We start from the raw sequence: 17,161 nt of genomic DNA, 5'->3' as shown, positions 1-17,161 counted from the left end.
ATGAGTTGTCAATAAGTTAGATTAAACAAAATCTGTATCTTAAGAATGCAATTTTATATATCTGATTTTTACCTTTTACAAGGTATCACACACTATTTGAATAAGAGGGATACTGTTGAAATTTTTAGAATATCAAAAGAACTTATCAATATGTTAGTTTAATACAAAATTCAAGTTGTATCTCATAAATCAAGAAAAAATGCAATATCTTAAAAATGGAATTTGATATATCTGATTTGTACTTTAGCAAAAATACAATTTCCTTTTACAAAGTATCATACACAATTTATATTAGAGAGAGAAATTTTCCGAATATCAAGAGGAATTGTCAATATATCGAAGTTGGATCTTATGAAACGAGAAACGTATAACTTGCATAACAGAAAAATAAATATAATATCTTAAGAATGGAATTTTATATACCTGATTTGTATCTTCACAAAGTATCTCACACATTTTTTAGCAGTAACAAAAGTACACTTTAAAATGATTTATATTACAGGGATAATGCTGAAATTTTCAGAATATCAAGAGGAACTTTCAATATGTTAGTTGAACAAAAATTATAGTTGCATCTTATGAAACAAGAAACTTATACGGTGTACAATGGAAAAATAAAAAATAAATAAATTTGTACCTTAGCAAAAATGTAGTTGCCTTTTACATTTATGAAGGAAGGATGTTGCTGAAATTTTCAGAACATTGTTAGTTTAATACAAAATTAAAACTGTATCTTTTAGAATAGCAAACTTTGAAAGCAACAAGCAACAAGTATCTTCAGAATGGAATTTGATGTATCTGATTTTTTCCTTAGCAAAAATATAGTTTTTTTTTCAGACACTATTTAGCCTTATTATAAGTAAACTTTTCAACGATTAAAATCAGAAGGATAATTCTGAAAGTTTCAGATTATCAAGAGGAATCCTCAATCTGTTAGTTTAATACGAAAAAAAAGTTGTGTCTTTTGGAATACCAAACTTTGGAAGAGTAAGAAAATAAAAGTAAACTTTACAACGATTTATTTCAGAAAAATCATGCTAAAATGTTCAGAATATCAATAGGAATTCTCAATGTGTTAGTTTAACTAATACCAAAATTGCAAAAGTAGCAAAAAAAAAAAAAAATGAATTGAAGCAAAATAGAAACTTGAGAGTCGCAATATCCGAGATCACTTTACAGAGTATCATATACTAAAACAACAAAAAAAAAAGTGGTGGGGGGAGAGAAGAATGCGCAAGAGTTTGTGAGTACATATGTATGTATAGGAAGGAATCTGATCCGTTTTTGGGCAATAGCTTCTTTGGTTGTTCGGGAACTGAACATAAATATTTAACTACCGTCGTGGTATTTCTGGTTGTTCGCTTGCCCAAAAATTGCAATCGAGCTATGCGCGAAACTTTTGCTTCGGCTTCGGATGCGGAATACGAAATGAGGCCCGAATCGAAAAACGAAAACTCCAAAAAGGATGGACTGTAATTGCCCTTTGGCTGTCATTAACGCCTCATCATCATTATCGATCGGAGAGAGAGAGAGAGAGAGAGGGAAACAGAGAGAGAGAGAGCAAAAGATCGATACCTTTTACCTTATATACAAATATTGAATTCCTTAGATGCCGTCCCCTTTTTTGTAGTTGTGTCAGTTCATATAGTGGGTCTACACTTTCTGCGTTATCTAAGGCCCCGCTCTATAAATAGGGCCTAAGCACAACGGTTGAACTTCACATGAATTGGCACCAGGTGAGCAGCGAGTGCTGAGTTTTGATAAGAAAAAGCAAAGCAAAGCAAAGCAATCCATATACAGCCCCCGACACAAAGCCATGGTATGCCCATAAATACTGTATAGGTATGTACAGATATATATATTCTATATTCTATATAGTATATAGACCATATCGTACCGTAACTGTGCAATTTAATCACGAGCAAACCACAACAAAGTGCGCTCGCTCCTCCATTAACACTAAACGTCGAACTTATGTCGCGTCATGTCCACTCAAAAACCACCCGAAAAACAGATCCGATCGAGAGTGATCGACTGCCCGATTTAGCCAAGGTATTCATTATGGGGAATACTAAAATTTGTTGCTTACTTATATAGTTATTTTCAAGTAAAATTAATTCGGTTTAAATTAACTTTGTTTGAGTAACGTTAATAAATAATAATATTATTATTATAAAACTGATTTGATCGAGAGTGATCGAGAGCTCCATTTAGCTTAAGAATTCATTTTGGAGAATAGTGAATTTGTTTTCAAGCAAAATTTTTGGTTTTAGCTTAGATTAGAGTAATGTTAATAAATGGTATTATTATTATTATAAAACAGATCTGATCGAGAGGGAATATTAAATTTGCAAAATTTGGTTATAAGTTTGATTAGGGTCAAGCTAACATAGTAAATATTAATACTACTATTCTTATTATAAATTTAATTTTCTTCAAAATAATTGAGAATTGTGTAACGAATTAGAAGTAAGAAAGTAAATGTCGAGGGAACTCGACTGTGAGATACCCGCTATTCATTTTGAATAAAAGGAAAACAGTGCGATATTATTCTTAAAATATCCCAAATGATATACTGTAAAAATACTAGAGTAGACCGAAAGCCATATTTGGTATATTGGTATAGTACTACATTCAAAATGTGATATTATTCTCAAAATATACCAAACTAATATACCGCAAATATACTAAAAATATAGCGAAGCCCCTATTTGGTATATCTATGGAGCGCCACTTTCGAAAAATATGCAATAAAGGTCAGACTATAACCATACTTGGTATATTAATATAGTTCTGCATTCGAAATGCGGCATTACTCTTAAAATATACCAAATTAGTATTGCGCATATATACTATAAATATATCAAAGGCTATATAGAAAGAGTACTACATTCAAAATATACCATAAAGTACAAAATAGACCAGATGACAACTAAGAACCGATTGCAAAATGCGTAATTTGTAATACATATAAATTTCGTAAATAACTTTTACAATTTTTATCCGATCAATTGCTTAGGAATCATAATTACTATAGTTATTATTACCAAAATTCGATTTGTTTTAGCACTTTGTTTTCTTTCTGTGCATTTAATACCCTTCTACCTTATATGGGTATAAATTTATTAATGAAAGTCTGGTAAATCATTTAGAATACGTTTGTGAACTAGAATTTCTACAAAGTATTTATTACAAATAGCTTCTCAGTAAGCTGATAGCTTATGGCGGTAATATACAATCTTGAAATACAGGTGTTTAAGAGAGCTCTTAAATAGAATGCTTACAAATTTAGCAACTAGTTTTTTGTTTTATGGGATATTTTACTATACTTTGTAACAACTCGATATATGGATTAACTTTTAAGCTCAATTTCTTTGACTGACGAAACTAATTCACAACAGTATCGAAAACAAAAACATTTACTTACCTAAAGCATATTAAATATATTTCACTCTGTAAAGTAACTGTAATAATGTTGGCTTTAATTTGAATTATATCTAACCATATAGTTTAAAATCGAATACAAAGTAAATTTCCAGTTAAAAAAAACTCCTCTGAAGTGGACAATTTTCCCCACTTGAGAACGCCATTCATAATTCCCTGAAGAGTCGCTGAATCACTTTTTTAACCCATTTAAAAATCGAAAGACCCACTAAAGAATTTGGGACTAAAGTGAAGTACTCTTAAGGGATATCACTTGAAATGCAGCTGAATTATTCAACAGAGAAGCGCACTCAAAATATTTCGCTGTTATCGCTAACGTGACGTAAGTGACAAACAATATATATATATCTATATATATACGCTATATATTGCTTGATTTATGGTCACAAAGTGTAAAGGTTGCTCGCGATCCGAAGACCTAGACAATCGCATATTATTCTAATGAGATAGTCTGCAGACCTTAATTAAAATAAAGATAGATAGATTGTCGATAACTTTGGCATGCCAAAAGCATTTTTGTTTTTGGCGACTCGGTAATTCCAAAATGGGTATTACGATCAGAGAGAGAGAGGGAGAGTAATATCAGTTGAGCCGGATCTACTTCAAAGATAACTGCACGAATATCTCGACGAGTTTATATACATATATAGTAATTTATGGATGCTCATTGTCTTATCGGTCGAGAGGGAACTTTGGAATAGGAAATGTGGAACGGTCGAGTCATCATATAAATGGGCCACAATACATACTTTTTTTTATATATGTATGTATTGTACATTCTTATATACAAGATATAGTTCGGGGGTATATCTCTGGAGTGGTTTCCTGATACGACAAAAATGAATTTAATGCCGTTTGTCTGATGATTTTTTAAGCCTTGACATGCGACGTTATCTAAACGATGATAATAATAATTATAAACTGACAACTTCTTTTGGGTTTCTCATTCATTTTGTTGTTTTTTTTTTTCGTTTTCACTCGTTTGGTTTTCTTTCCAAGTTTTATTATTACATTTTCCATATAGTATTTTAGCATTGTGTATTTATTTTATAATTAATTTATATATATATATATATATATATATATATAATATGTATATAGGTTTTGTTTTGTTTTTTGTTTCATATAAAGCATAATTCATCATATTTATCATTAGCATTAGGTTAATTATCATAATAATAATAATCATTTAACATTTAATGAGGATCAGCCATGCCTAAACAAAAAAAACGTTGATCACTCTCTTTCTATCTCGCTCTAGCATTTTTGTTGTTCTTGTTTTGTTGCGTTTGCGATTTTTGTATTTGCTTCATTTGCAAAATGGCCGCTGATTTCAGCATGGCCGCCAGATGGCGCTACTAGGACTTTTTAGCACAGCTAAAAACAACTAATTAGCATATTTAAAAAGAAGAAAAAAAAACATGTTTAAAAACCTTTCAAGAACTGAAGGCAACTACAACTACAACTTATATCGAGTATATAAATGTGTGTGTATGCATGGGTGTGTGTGTGTGTGGGAGTTACTTCAAATAAATATTTACAAAGCATTTGGTGGGGGGCGGGTGAAAAGTGGGTGGGTTGGGTGATGCGATTTTGTTGCTACATTTCTTTCTTTTTTTTCGCCACTTTCTTAAGGTGTGTTCTTATGCAACAAAAAAAAAAAAAAAGATATATAAAGTATAATTTAAAAAAGAATATGCGGGAGGGGGAGGAGGGAGGGATGTATCTTCTTCCTCGTCTTCTTCTTCTGCTTCTTGTTCTCCTTTTTCAACTCTTTACTGCCCAGTCGCAGTTGCAGTCGCTGCCGGCGTCGACGTCGGCGCAGCTGGTTTGTTGCTCTTAACGTTGTTGGAGTTGAAGTTCGAGTTCGAATTCGAATTGGAGTTGGAAGCTGGACGAGTTGTGCTCGTGGAGTTAGAGTTGGAATTGTTGCCATATGGGGTACAGTTGTCATTGCTTAACGTCGACTGTTCGACATTTGTGCCCATCGATGAGTTGATGAAATTGATGTATTGATGCAGCTTAAGGGCGGCAATCAGCGAGCTCAAATAATCGTTGATGTTGCCCTGTTGGACCTGCTTGATCTGTCTGGAGACATTTCGATAGACGCGACGCGAGATCTTGTTGGATAAACGGCCGACTGTCTGTACTGTATGTAGTACTGGGTCCTCGCTGGCGGGAACTGGCACTGCAAAACAAGACAGAGAGAGAGAGAAAGAGAGAGAACAATTAGCATTGATTGATGATACGATTGATTGTTAAAAAGAATGCTTTGTTAGTAGTCATGCTTTGTTTTTTTTTTTTGTGTGTGTTGTGTGTTGTGCTTACCATCAGCTTGTTGATTTCCCTATCGATAATGCCTACAATCTCGGGATTTCTTCTAACGTACTCGACAATTTCGGTTATGATTTTCAGGGACATGGACAGAAAGACCGTGGAGGCGGCTACTAAGAATCTAGCATCGATCTCATGATCATAGTCGGGTTCCCCAATAACAACAACTACGCAACAAAGCAGACGAAAGGAAGAGAGAGAGAGAGAGAGAGAGAGAAGAGAGAGAGATAGTAGAATATTAGTCAACACTTTAGAGAATTTGAATTTTTTTTTAGGGGGAGGTATTTGAGGGGGGAACAGGGAATACCGACTTTTGTAGGAGAACCCGCTTTTTATCTGACACACTTTTTTCGATGAAATTGAGATTGTTAGATTTGAGTGGATTAGTTACGCATGCAACAAAGAAAGCTCAGACATACAATATTATAAAGGTAGGAAAGCGGAAATATTTTGAAAATCAAAAACCAGACTTACTGTCACTCTCAGCACTTTTGCCATTTCGCACGACAGCATTCTGTTTATTATCTGAGAATTAAAATGGGAACGATTGAAACATATTTCGAGTAGAGGAAACCCCCCCGCATGACCTAAGACAGATATGGTGGCATATATAGAAAACGAAAGATCGATCTCAAAACTCACCATTATCCTCCTCCACATCGGACTCGCACTTGGGGAAATAGTATTCAAGCAGACGCTCGGCCAACGCTGTTGTGGTATCCACTCCATTCACCGCTAGGCTTCCATATTGTGTGGCCAGCACCTCGTTGGCCTTCTGCCAGGCCAGATCCTTGAGGGAAGCGGCCTTCTGTTGTCCCGCTGCCTTGAATTTAACAACACGCTCCAGATGCGGTTGCACCACATCGATCACCTTGTTCTTGGCCTGTGTGTAAATCTCCTGAGGTGTATCCTTGATGATGGGTGCCTTAACCTCCAGCTGTTCGATGCCCTTGACCAGTGTCTGATCCACATAGGCAATGGGACGATCCAAACGGTTGACAATCGGTGCTGCTGTGGTCACAGCACGTGCCACACAATCCTCGGCCGCATTGAGAGCCCAATTGAAGACGCGATTCTTGCCTGAAGCGAAAAGCGAATGAAAGAAAGCAAGATTAGTTGTTGTTGTTGTTACGATTGTCGTTGTTTGATAAGCTTGTCCCTGTTGTATCGTCAGCCCTGGCATCTGGATGCGTTATCGGGCTATTTTGGCGTTGCCAGATTGATAAGACAAACTGCGCAGTCAGTTTTCAGACTTTGATAGTTGCTGCTGCTGCTGCTGCTGTCATTTAGTCATCGGCCTGATCATCATTCATCTTCGCAACGTTTGAGGTGGCAACAACAACAACAACAACAACGACAACAAACAAAACCACACAAACAAGTCGAAAGTCCAATTCAATCACACGCACACACATCGATTATACACTATATAAATATCATTCGTTGATTCACTCACACACACACACAGACAGCAGCAGCGGCTGCGTTGAGTTGTCGTCAAGTTTTAGCGCTACTGGCGCCCCCTATCGGTCACGCCACTGACTGCACTTTGCCAAGTTATTCATAGCTCAACACACACACACACACACATGTATGTTTTACCTGTATGAGTATAAGTTATAAGAGTGTTCAGTCTACGTGTTGTGTGTGTGTTTTTTTTTGCTTGAGTTATGTAAATTTCTTTTTTAATTTTGCACTTTGTACGAACTGCGCGTCATAGATGGCGGGGGAGAGCGGGGCGGGGCGGTGTGTAAGTAAGAAATTCTTGCTTTCAACTTAACGTGCAGGTCATGGTTGTTATTGTTGTTGTTGTTGTTATGATTGTCGATTGAACGCTGCCTCAATTGAGTTTAATTGACAGCAATTTGGCAATGGAGACAGTCAATTGCAATTTGCCGGTCGGCTCAATTAAAGTTTTGAGTCGAGTTTCGAGTTCTCTTCTTTTTTTTTTTTGTGTTCCACTCAATTTGCACTTAACAAAATGGCGAACTTTGGCACTCAAAACGAAAGCCGCAGTCGAAGCCGACTAAAAATGTGAGCTAAGCAACGGTTTTGGGTTTTTTTTCTCTCTTCTGTTACGTTTTCATTTTCATTTTCCAGTTGTCAGTCAGTCAGTATTTTTTTTTTTCTTTCTGTATTTGTTGCCTTTGGTTTCGAATTTCGCGCTGCCGTTAGATGATCAGCGCTAGAGTTCATTGCTCCCCCATTGCGACTTGCTTACTTAGCAACTAAAAAGTAAGTTACAAAAAAAAAAAGAAAAACATAACCTCTCTCAGTCTGCTCTCCCTTTTGCACTTACCCTTCACTTTGCCATAGACATCTTGTGATTTATCCCATGCGGCATTCACCACAGGCAGCTTAATGATGCGCTCCAACGATTCCAGATGCGGCAACAGATCCTTGGCATCCTTTGGCGGCTCTGTTGATTCTGTTATGGCGCTGTTGTTTTGCTGCTTGGCTGCGCTGCCATTGGCGGCGGTTTTTTGCTCTGCACTTGCCATCTTTTTTTTTTTTTGTTAATATGTGTATGTCTTTCTTTTCTTGATTGCTTTGCTTAGTTTTCACTTTTATGTTATGCTTTGCACCACACTTTTTTTGTAGGTATTGTAGTTAAGAATTTTGTTTGGCACCAAAGAAAAATGTATTCTATGAGAGCGTTTTTATTTTTTTTTTGGTTACCACGAGCTAAAGAACTTTCAAGATCTCTTTTTTGGTTTTGTTACACTTGCTGTACGTCTGCTCGCTGTCGCACTCAACGCGTTTCTGACTGATTTGCAAGCTGCGCGGCTGGTTTATTATAAGGGCTCTCACTCACTCACTCACTCACTCAACAGTGTGTGTCGGCTCTCTCGCCTCCAGACGGCAAAGCATGCGGCCTGCGAGAGTGCGAGAGCCAAAAAGAGCGCCAATCACTAACACGTATGTGTGTGCGTGTGTGTGCATGCAGTTGACGCTCTCTTTTGAGTTTTGGACTTTGCTGGCGTGCGCTGCATTGGGGCAGCGCTGCACTTGATCGACAGTGTATCAGAAAAGTATGCGTACTTGTTGCTAGGCGGAGTCGTAAACACTCTACTTCGTTTGTGCGAGCATTTACTGCTGCAAGGCAGTGTGTGTGTGTGTTGTTGTTTTTGTTTTTTAAAGTGTCTCATGCAATCAGCGGTGTTGGTAAGTGTCGCATTGTGTTGTTACTTTGGACTTGAATTGAATTTCAACATGTGAATATGACGTTTCGAAATTGGTGTAATCAAATTAAACGTTTATTTGCATACTCAATGGGCGCCACTTACCGTGTGTGCGCGCGTGTGTAGGGGGCGTGCCAATGTGGGATGCACTATTGTGTGCGTTAAATGTATGTATGTATGTATGTGGGATGCAATTTCCAATTGGCATTTGCATAATTGGAATCACAGCGAACACGGGAAACGGGAATGTACAAATTTGAACCAGACACAGGCGGTCGGCAGATCAAAGAGAGCAAGAGCAGTGCCACAAAAAAAGAGAGCCACAGCGAAAGTGGGGAACGAGAGAGAGAGAGAATTGCGCGCCATGCTTGACAACTAGATTAACACGCAGACCAAACGAATCCTCCTCGTTCCCTCCGCATGCTTCATCGGCTGCAGAACTTTTGTTCGCCTGGAATTTATTATCAATTGTTTTGTTTGTATGCGTGCGAAACCTTTGACCCCTCCGAACATGTCCAACGATCTGTTCGCGTTCCCCCCTCCTCCTCCTCCACCAATCGATAAGGCAACACAGCACAGCAAGTTGTGTGAACAGTAGCACATATAGTAAGTAAAACATGTCACCAGAGTTCTGTTGTCATCTCGCTCTCTCGCTCTCGCTCTGGCTCGGGATGGCGCCATGCCTACAATTTCTACATGTAAATACGTAATATTTGCTCAGCTCAGATGTAATGACAGCGCAATGCCAAAGTCCACACAGTGAATAAGGAGAAGAAGAAGCAGATGAAGCCACACAACGAAGAAAACAAAGCGAGCTTGCTCGACTCCTAGTTACCTATTAATGTGAGCAATTGACAAGATTTATCACCAATACAAATAAAAATCATGAAGATTTATTCTTTTTTTTTATCAAATTAACTAAGGAATTCCTCTATTTATAGCTTTCCAGGCTATACAAATTTTGATTTTTTAATTGGAAGGAATTTTAATAACATTTTCTTAGGAATAATATAACTATTAAGATCTCATATTGAAATTGAGAAGTAGTAGTTAAAAGTAGTTTAACTTAAAATATAGGAATTTGAACAAATCATACGTTAATAATAATGGATAGATCTAAAAATTATTCTCATAGTCAATAAGGTCAATGTGCAATTTTAGAAGAATATTATTAGAATATTATTACCTAATATTAAAGAATATTAGGTAATTAAAAGTCATTTTAATGATAGAATTCATAAGAATAATATAAGAATTAAGACATCATAGTGAAATTGTTAAGTAGTTAAAACTAAAGCTTAACTCAAAATATGGGAATTTGAACAAATCATTCAATAAAGATTATACTACATTATAGTCAATAAGGAGAACAATTTTCAAAGAGTTCTATATTTTATATAGGTGGAAAGAATATTAATAACATATTTCATAAGAAAAATATAAGAATTATGATATCGTAATGAAATTGTAAAGTAGTTAAAAGTAGATCCGAAAATCATTGGTATACCCCACTATACAATAAATACTGAGTATTTGAAGTACAACACACAATATGTTGTTGCAATACCTGTGCTTCTTCTTCGCACATTAGACGATCGTAGCGAAATAGCGACAAATCAATATAATATGCAACTTATGTGCTGAACTATGAAATAGCAGCTCTAAAATTGCGCTTCCAATTGTTTTTCCCCCCAACGTATTCGAATGCGAACATAAATAGAACATGTCTAAAGCCCTCCTAAGCATGATGTCAACTAATGTTGATAGCTATAGAACTTAAGATCTCTGAGAATTGACGGACAGATGGACAGACAAAATGTGAACTTTCGCCAATCCAATGCTTCACTCACTTGATCCCAATGATTAAACATGTACTTAATTTGTATATGACCAAAGCAGGTATATCATTTTTTTTCGTTTTCTTGTTTTTTTTTTTGTGTTTGTTTCGAGGCCCAACCCCGTCTGGGTTCCATTTGATAAGACCGAGTGCCAGACGCTACCCGTCAATCGTCAGCCGTTCTCAACGTGGCCCAGTTCAGTTTAGTTTCAATTCAGTTTTAGTTTCCCAGCCGTCGGAAGTTTCTTTAAGAGTCTAGACCCATATCAAAGATTAATCCAAAGTTCAACATCGTCATTCAGTATATTACCACTTAGTGGTATACAAGGTACTACCGCCATGATTATTTTGATACCTTTTTATTTTGGCATTTGAACAATGTTGTAACCGTTATCAAACGACTCGAATCGTCTAGTCACAATCGTTTTTTTTTTTTGTTTTGTGATATCTTATAATGAGGCACTTGTTGTGTCAGTCGGGACTTCGACTTTGAGACTTCGCCGAGCGTTGTAATCTCAGTTACAAACAGAAACTGTAATCAAAGCGATTAAATAATAATGCCATAAACATCATAAACTCATCAAATAAGCAATAAAACTTATAGCTAACTGTTCATAAAAGGCTCTAATTGCATAAACTAACCGTAAATCAAAATCCGATACTTCTTTATATATATTTCGACTACTATACTACATACAATCCCTGAGATTGCGTATGGAATTCGCTATTTTTAAGTTAAAAATATATATTTATATATATATATATATATAGAATTTCAATCAAATCTTGCCATTAGATTAGAACATTTCATTCGAAGCAAAGTCTATATTCTGTTTTTTTTTTTCAATTAAGAACGATCAAAATCTTCGAGAGTTTGCTGTTTGTTTTCTTTTGGCCGTATATCCATTTTGTTGATATGGTCAAAGTTTAGTCGAAAGCAATTCCGAGTCATATTATCTCTATTAAAAAGACCCCCCAATATCCCATTAATATAAGAGAGTATGCTAACAATAAGCGTCACCTTGTCGGTTATTGACACTCACATTGTGCTTATCGTGTCTATACTAGACTATAATATTATACATATATATGTATTATAGAAAGCATTACTTTACTATGTAAGTTCGGACTCTGAAGTTTAGTCGCATCCGACATGCATCAATGGGCAGTTGAGACAGAGAAAGAGAGCGAGAAAGCTCAAGGAGCTCGACTGTAATCAAGGGAATCTATTTTGGCAAACATGATATACTATATTGCATTCGGACTTTGTACAACAGAATTCGCAATGGAATTTCATGCGTAATTTAGGTGAGTCGTCGATTACCCCGTTGCCCATTATCCATTGTTCTGTTTTTATTGACATTTCTTTTTTTTATATTTTTTTGTTGTTCGTCGCTATCGGTATATATAGTATATATATATAGAGTGGATGTGCTGTACTTAGTTCGCAGTTCTGTAGATTTCCGATTGTTGTGCTGATAAGCAAGTTAAATATGTATGTAATCATTTTGTTCCATTTTGTGGTGCTAAAACAATTATCGTAATGGTGAATGAGCATTTAAACCCTCTTTCTCTCTCTTTCTGTCTCTCTCTTTCGATGTGCTTAACGCATTTCTTATCGCACCCATCTGTAGATCTTTGCGAAACATTCGCTTTGTCTAGCACTTGAGCCATGCATGTTAAAATTAAGTCTAGAATCTACATCAATGGAACTTCTCTGACCCATAGTCTTTGTTATGCATCCACAATTATTGCGTGCTTTCATAAGATTTTTAGTTACGATGAGTTGCTTTGGTAAATAATGTGCTTCAGTTGTTGAAATGTTGATTATTTTCAAAGAGAACCATAATGAAATGATGATACATTCATTTCATGAGTGAGCTTTTAGCCAATCCCAAGTTACATGAGGTTGTTCATAATCCCTTCTTAGAGATTATTTATAATTTGATAAATAATGTGCTTTCAGTTGTTGAAATGTTGATTATTTTCAAAGAGAACCATAATGAAATGATGATACATTAATTTCATGAGTGAACTTTTAGCCAATCCCAAGTTACATGAGGTTGTTCATAATCCCTTCTTAGAGATTATGCCTGATTTCTAAAAAAATTAACTTATTTCGAGTGTAGCTAAGCTAAGTTGTAAAGTTCAAGTGCATAGCTTAAGTAGAGATCGAGTTACTTGAGACTGTTATTAGAAACTTTAGAGAATTAAAAAAAAAAAGTAATTTTTAATTTAGTTTACATTTTTAATGAAAAGTTTAATAAATTTACTTAAAAAATATGAATTATTAATATTTTTAATTGAAAATTTAAATAAAATTATTTAAAAAATATAAATATTTAAGACCCTTAAAGTATTTCATCAGCCAAATCGTTGCTGTGCAAAAAACTCTTCTTTCAACGCATGTTTTTGGTCTCGTTTAATAAAAAAAAACTTTAGACTAGGAATTGCACCTGTTGCAGCTAGCAGATAATTCAAAGTTAACGATCCTTCAAAGTAGATGCCCAGCAAGCTGTCTCTTTCGCACTCGCACACTGTCGCCCCTTGCAAAGTTAAACGGAATTCGTCATAATGAAGCAGACCACAAGAGAAACAACAACAACAACAGCAACTACGACAACAACAACAGCAAACAACAGAAACAAAAGCAAAAGTAAAACACAAAAAAAAAAGAGAAAAAAAAACACGCCAGACACTTGGACTTTGAACGCTCTACGTGTCGCCGCCGGCGTCGACGACGTCTGCGTGGCTAATGACGACGACGACGACGTCGACGTCGACAACATTGTTGTTGTTCTTGTTGTGCTTTTTTTTCTCTGTTTTTTGCTGCTGCGAAGCGTTGAGAAAATTCGATGAGCGGAGCGCAAGTTTCTGTTCTTTTTTTTTTTGTATTTTTTTTTGTTTTTGGCTGGTGGGCAACAAAAAACGAAGAACACAACGAAAAGAAACTCTTTTGCTCGTTGACTAAATTTAGACAAGTTGTTTAAAGGCGGCCAAAGACCAACTCTTGGCATACGTCATTTCACACACACATGTAAATGTGTGAGTGTGTATGTGTGTGAGTTGTTGCGGGTACAGTTTGACATGCCACACGCGTTCGCAGCGCACGCATTGAAGAGATGCCGCTGTCGCTGTCGCTGCTTTTGCCTCTGCCGTCTGTAAATCTCATTCTGCGGATCAACTCGAGTGCACATGTACTTGCACACACACTCACACACACACACACACACAGTAGCAAACATGCATCGACCGAGTCGCTTTGCTTTTTGCATTTCATTGTTGTCTGCAGCAGCAGCGTGAGCTTTTGCTTTAATGACAAACTTAAGCTCTGATAGTTATAGAACTACACACACGCATACAGACTCACTTACACGCACGCATGCTGGGAATTTGCCGATAAGTTTGAACTTTGAGCTTCCAGCCTGTTTGTTCTGTCTGTCTGTCTATCAGCATCGATCTCTCTCTCTCCCTCTCTCTCTCTCTCTTTCAGCATGTATGCTTCCGCTGACTTTGGCATTCTTAATGTGATGTGAATTCGTTTTGTATATTCTTCTTCGCTTTTTTTTTTGCCTTCTATAATAATCTATTAGTTTTTTTTTCGTTGTTTGCTGTTGTTGCTATTCTGATAGATTTATTTATTTATTTTTGGTACTGTTGTCGTTTGTTGTTTGCGAAAAAAAACACAACCTTGATCTTTTTTTTTTTTCTTTATATTTTTGGCTGCGAATTCGACAAATCTTCATCGTGCTGTCTCTTTTGCCCCCTCTGTGTATACTGTATATATAGTAGAATGAATAATATTTATTCCACTCAGCACATGGCAGCAATATTAAATTGTTTATAATGTGCTCCCAATACAAGAAGCTCTACTCGAATTTCAGCAAACAAACAAATGAAAGCTGTTCTTTCTGCTGATTGATTGAAAATTTCATTTCGTGGGAAGATTTGTGAATTGAAGTAATTTGATTATCATATTTGCTTTAAACTTGATAGCTATAAAAATAATAGTTTTAATTCAACATCATAACAGAATAAGAGTAAATTTAATTGTTTTTTGATATTAACTTGATACGACTATAAAAATTATAGATTTTCTTCAACAAAATTAGAAAATAAGAGTTTATTACTAGATTTAAAGTTAAAGATTCAATTTTTTTTTTAACTATTTATTTATTTATTTAAAGTTTAATTTGCTAAATTAATTAAAATTTTAAAAGAATTGCAAATTAACTTTTATAATTATTTCACGATTTTAGTATTTAGATCACTTTTAAAAATATTTCAGAATTTTAGTATTTAGATCAAAGAAATATAGATAGCATCTTAGTATTTAAATCACTGAAATATAGAAAAATTTCCTTTTGAACAATAACATCCCTAACTATTTTTTTTGTTTATAATTATTTCAGGATTTTAGTATTTACATCACTTTTAAAATTATTTCAGAATTTTTGTATTTAGATCAAAGAAATATAGATAGCATCTTAGTATTTAAATAAATGAAATATAGAAAAGTCTACTTTTGAACAATAACATCCCTATCTATATTTTTTTTTGCAATTCCCGTTTTAAGCACACTTTAGAAAATCATCATCAATAATTTAGGCCAAGTTGTCGATTGGAAGGCATCAATAATGCAGAGAAACAGTCGGTCAGTTATTAGACCAGGTCAGGGAATACTTACAACATTGTCTGGGAACACTTGCAGCTGCCCCGTAATAATAATAACAACACGTCGATGCCCACAAAGTGGCAAAAATGAATACTACGTGTATTCCAAGTATTCCAGTAAGCAGTGAACAACGGGACAATGAACATGTCTGTGCCTGTCGATCAGCCATTGGTATTGCTGAGCAAATCGAATCCCGTATTCTGTTGCTATCTATTCTGGAGCAGTTTGCTCATCATCAAGATGCTCTTAATGTCCTTGCTGACGGCAAGGCAACGCATCAAGACCAAAACATTTGCCAATCCCGAAGATCTCCGCATGGGACGCACTCCAGAGGTGCGCTTCAACGATGCAAACGTGGAACGCATGCGACGGTGAGTGGAACAATTGAGTGCTATCGATTGATTGATTGAATGAATGATTGAGCTTCGTCAAATTTTGCTAAACTTTGTTTTAAGGGTTTTTAGTTCCTTTTATTTGTGTTTTTTGGTTACTAAATACGACACACACTAAATATTAAGTAACATTATAGATATATTCAACAGTTTCAAATAATTGAGTGCTACAAATTAATTGATTGATTGATTAAGCATCGACAAGTTTCACTAAACTCGAATTTTGGCGCCTTTATTTAGATTTTTTGGTTGTTCTTTTGGTTACTAAATGCGACACATACTAAATGTTAATTAACATTATAGATATATTAAGCAGTTTAAAATAATTGGTTGTTATCGATTGATTGAATAAATGATTGAGCTTCGTCAAATTTCGTTAAGCTTGGTTTTTGGCGCTTTTAATTCGTTTCGTTTATTTAACTCTACTAAATATTAATTAACATTATTAATATATTAAGCAGTTTAAAATAATTGAGTGCTATCAATTGATTGATTGATTGAACTTCGTCAAGTTTCGTTAAACTTGGTTTTTGGCGCTTTAAAATCGCTTTTGTTTGTTTACTAAGTAACATTATATATTAAACAGCTTAAAAGAAAGTTACTAAATATAACTCTACTAAATGTTAATTAACATTATTAATAAAATTGAAAATAAAGTTAGTAAAATAAATGAGTGTAATCGATTGATTGATTGAGCTTTGTCATGTTTTGTTAAACTTTGTTTTTCAATTCGCTTTTTTTGTTTACTAAGTAGCATTAGAAAACTATTTAGCAGCTAAATACATCAAAATACATACATAATGCATAACATAAACATTAATTATAAAGCGATTAAACATAGTACACTACTAAACACAGCATTTGTGCCATTCCAACGTCAACGCATTTAATGTCAACCAAACTGATGCTGTGTGCATTTGTGACGTCACACACATGCAATAGCAAAACTTTTGTACTCACATTTTAATTGCTCTCTCTCTTTCTCTTTCTTCGTCTTGGTTGCAGCGCGCATCGCAATGACCTGGAGAACGTGCTGCCATTTCTGCTGATGTCTTTGGCGTATGTGGCCAGCAATCCACATCCGCTGACCGCCAAGATGCTCATCCGCATTGGCGCCAGTGCTCGACTTTTGCACACCATTGTTTATGCTTGCATTCCGCTGCCGCAGCCGACGCGAGCTTTAAGCTTCTTTATTACCTTTGGCATTGTGATCTTTGAGGCATTCTATGTGCTCATCTGTGCCATTAAGTACATTTGAAGCGGAGAACTGAGAGTTATTACTTTTTTTTATTACACT

General features: G+C 35.4%; 2 protein-coding genes across 7 annotated transcripts; one reads left to right on the top strand and one right to left on the bottom strand.

The window, feature by feature from the left end:
* Nucleotides 1–4,355: 4,355 nt before the first annotated feature.
* On the bottom strand, nt 4,356–8,552 carry LOC133849085 (lipid storage droplets surface-binding protein 2). 4 transcript variants are annotated; one of them, XM_062284956.1, is made up of 5 exons: nt 8,078–8,552; nt 6,421–6,858; nt 6,253–6,303; nt 5,773–5,945; nt 5,350–5,632 (listed from the first exon to the last, which is right to left on the bottom strand). In XM_062284956.1, exons 1-5 carry the CDS (start codon nt 8,277–8,279, stop codon nt 5,489–5,491), a joined length of 1,008 nt encoding a protein of 335 aa, XP_062140940.1. In that variant the 5' UTR covers nt 8,280–8,552; the 3' UTR covers nt 5,350–5,488. The 4 variants fall into 4 exon arrangements, with proteins under 4 accessions (XP_062140938.1, XP_062140939.1, XP_062140940.1 ...); XM_062284954.1 differs by lacking the exon at nt 5,773–5,945 and having other exon boundaries at nt 4,356–5,632; nt 8,078–8,551; XM_062284957.1 differs by lacking the exon at nt 6,253–6,303.
* A 2,426-nt stretch (nt 8,553–10,978) lies between these two features.
* Nucleotides 10,979–17,145, top strand: LOC133847490 (microsomal glutathione S-transferase 1). Of its 3 annotated transcripts, none has more exons than XM_062282585.1 (3): nt 10,979–11,125; nt 15,374–15,843; nt 16,870–17,145. In XM_062282585.1, exons 2-3 carry the CDS (start codon nt 15,611–15,613, stop codon nt 17,120–17,122), a joined length of 486 nt encoding a protein of 161 aa, XP_062138569.1. In that variant the 5' UTR covers nt 10,979–11,125; nt 15,374–15,610; the 3' UTR covers nt 17,123–17,145. The 3 variants fall into 3 exon arrangements, with proteins under 3 accessions (XP_062138569.1, XP_062138568.1, XP_062138567.1); XM_062282584.1 differs by lacking the exon at nt 10,979–11,125 and adding an exon at nt 11,920–12,105 and having other exon boundaries at nt 15,384–15,843; XM_062282583.1 differs by lacking the exon at nt 10,979–11,125 and adding an exon at nt 11,920–12,105.
* Nucleotides 17,146–17,161: the final 16 nt, after the last annotated feature.

This window comes from Drosophila sulfurigaster, chromosome X (genome assembly GCF_023558435.1).
Source record: "Drosophila sulfurigaster albostrigata strain 15112-1811.04 chromosome X, ASM2355843v2, whole genome shotgun sequence".
NCBI classification, from domain to species: domain Eukaryota; kingdom Metazoa; phylum Arthropoda; class Insecta; order Diptera; family Drosophilidae; genus Drosophila; species Drosophila sulfurigaster.
Note: the sequence above shows the minus strand (reverse complement) of the source record. Positions and strands in the feature narration are given on the sequence as shown.

Coding starts and splice junctions, on each gene's coding strand:
- LOC133849085 (XM_062284954.1), bottom strand. CDS start 8,279: ATGGCAAGTGCAGAGCAAAAAACCGCCGCCAATGGCAGCGCAGCCAAG. Junction 6,859..8,077: donor TGTCTATGGCAAAGTGAAGG/GTAAGTGCAAAA, acceptor TTTTCGCTTCAG/GCAAGAATCGCGTCTTCAAT. Junction 6,304..6,420: donor CGATGTGGAGGAGGATAATG/GTGAGTTTTGAG, acceptor TTTAATTCTCAG/ATAATAAACAGAATGCTGTC.
- LOC133847490 (XM_062282585.1), top strand. CDS start 15,611: ATGAACATGTCTGTGCCTGTCGATCAGCCATTGGTATTGCTGAGCAAA. Junction 15,844..16,869: donor AACGTGGAACGCATGCGACG/GTGAGTGGAACA, acceptor TCTTGGTTGCAG/CGCGCATCGCAATGACCTGG.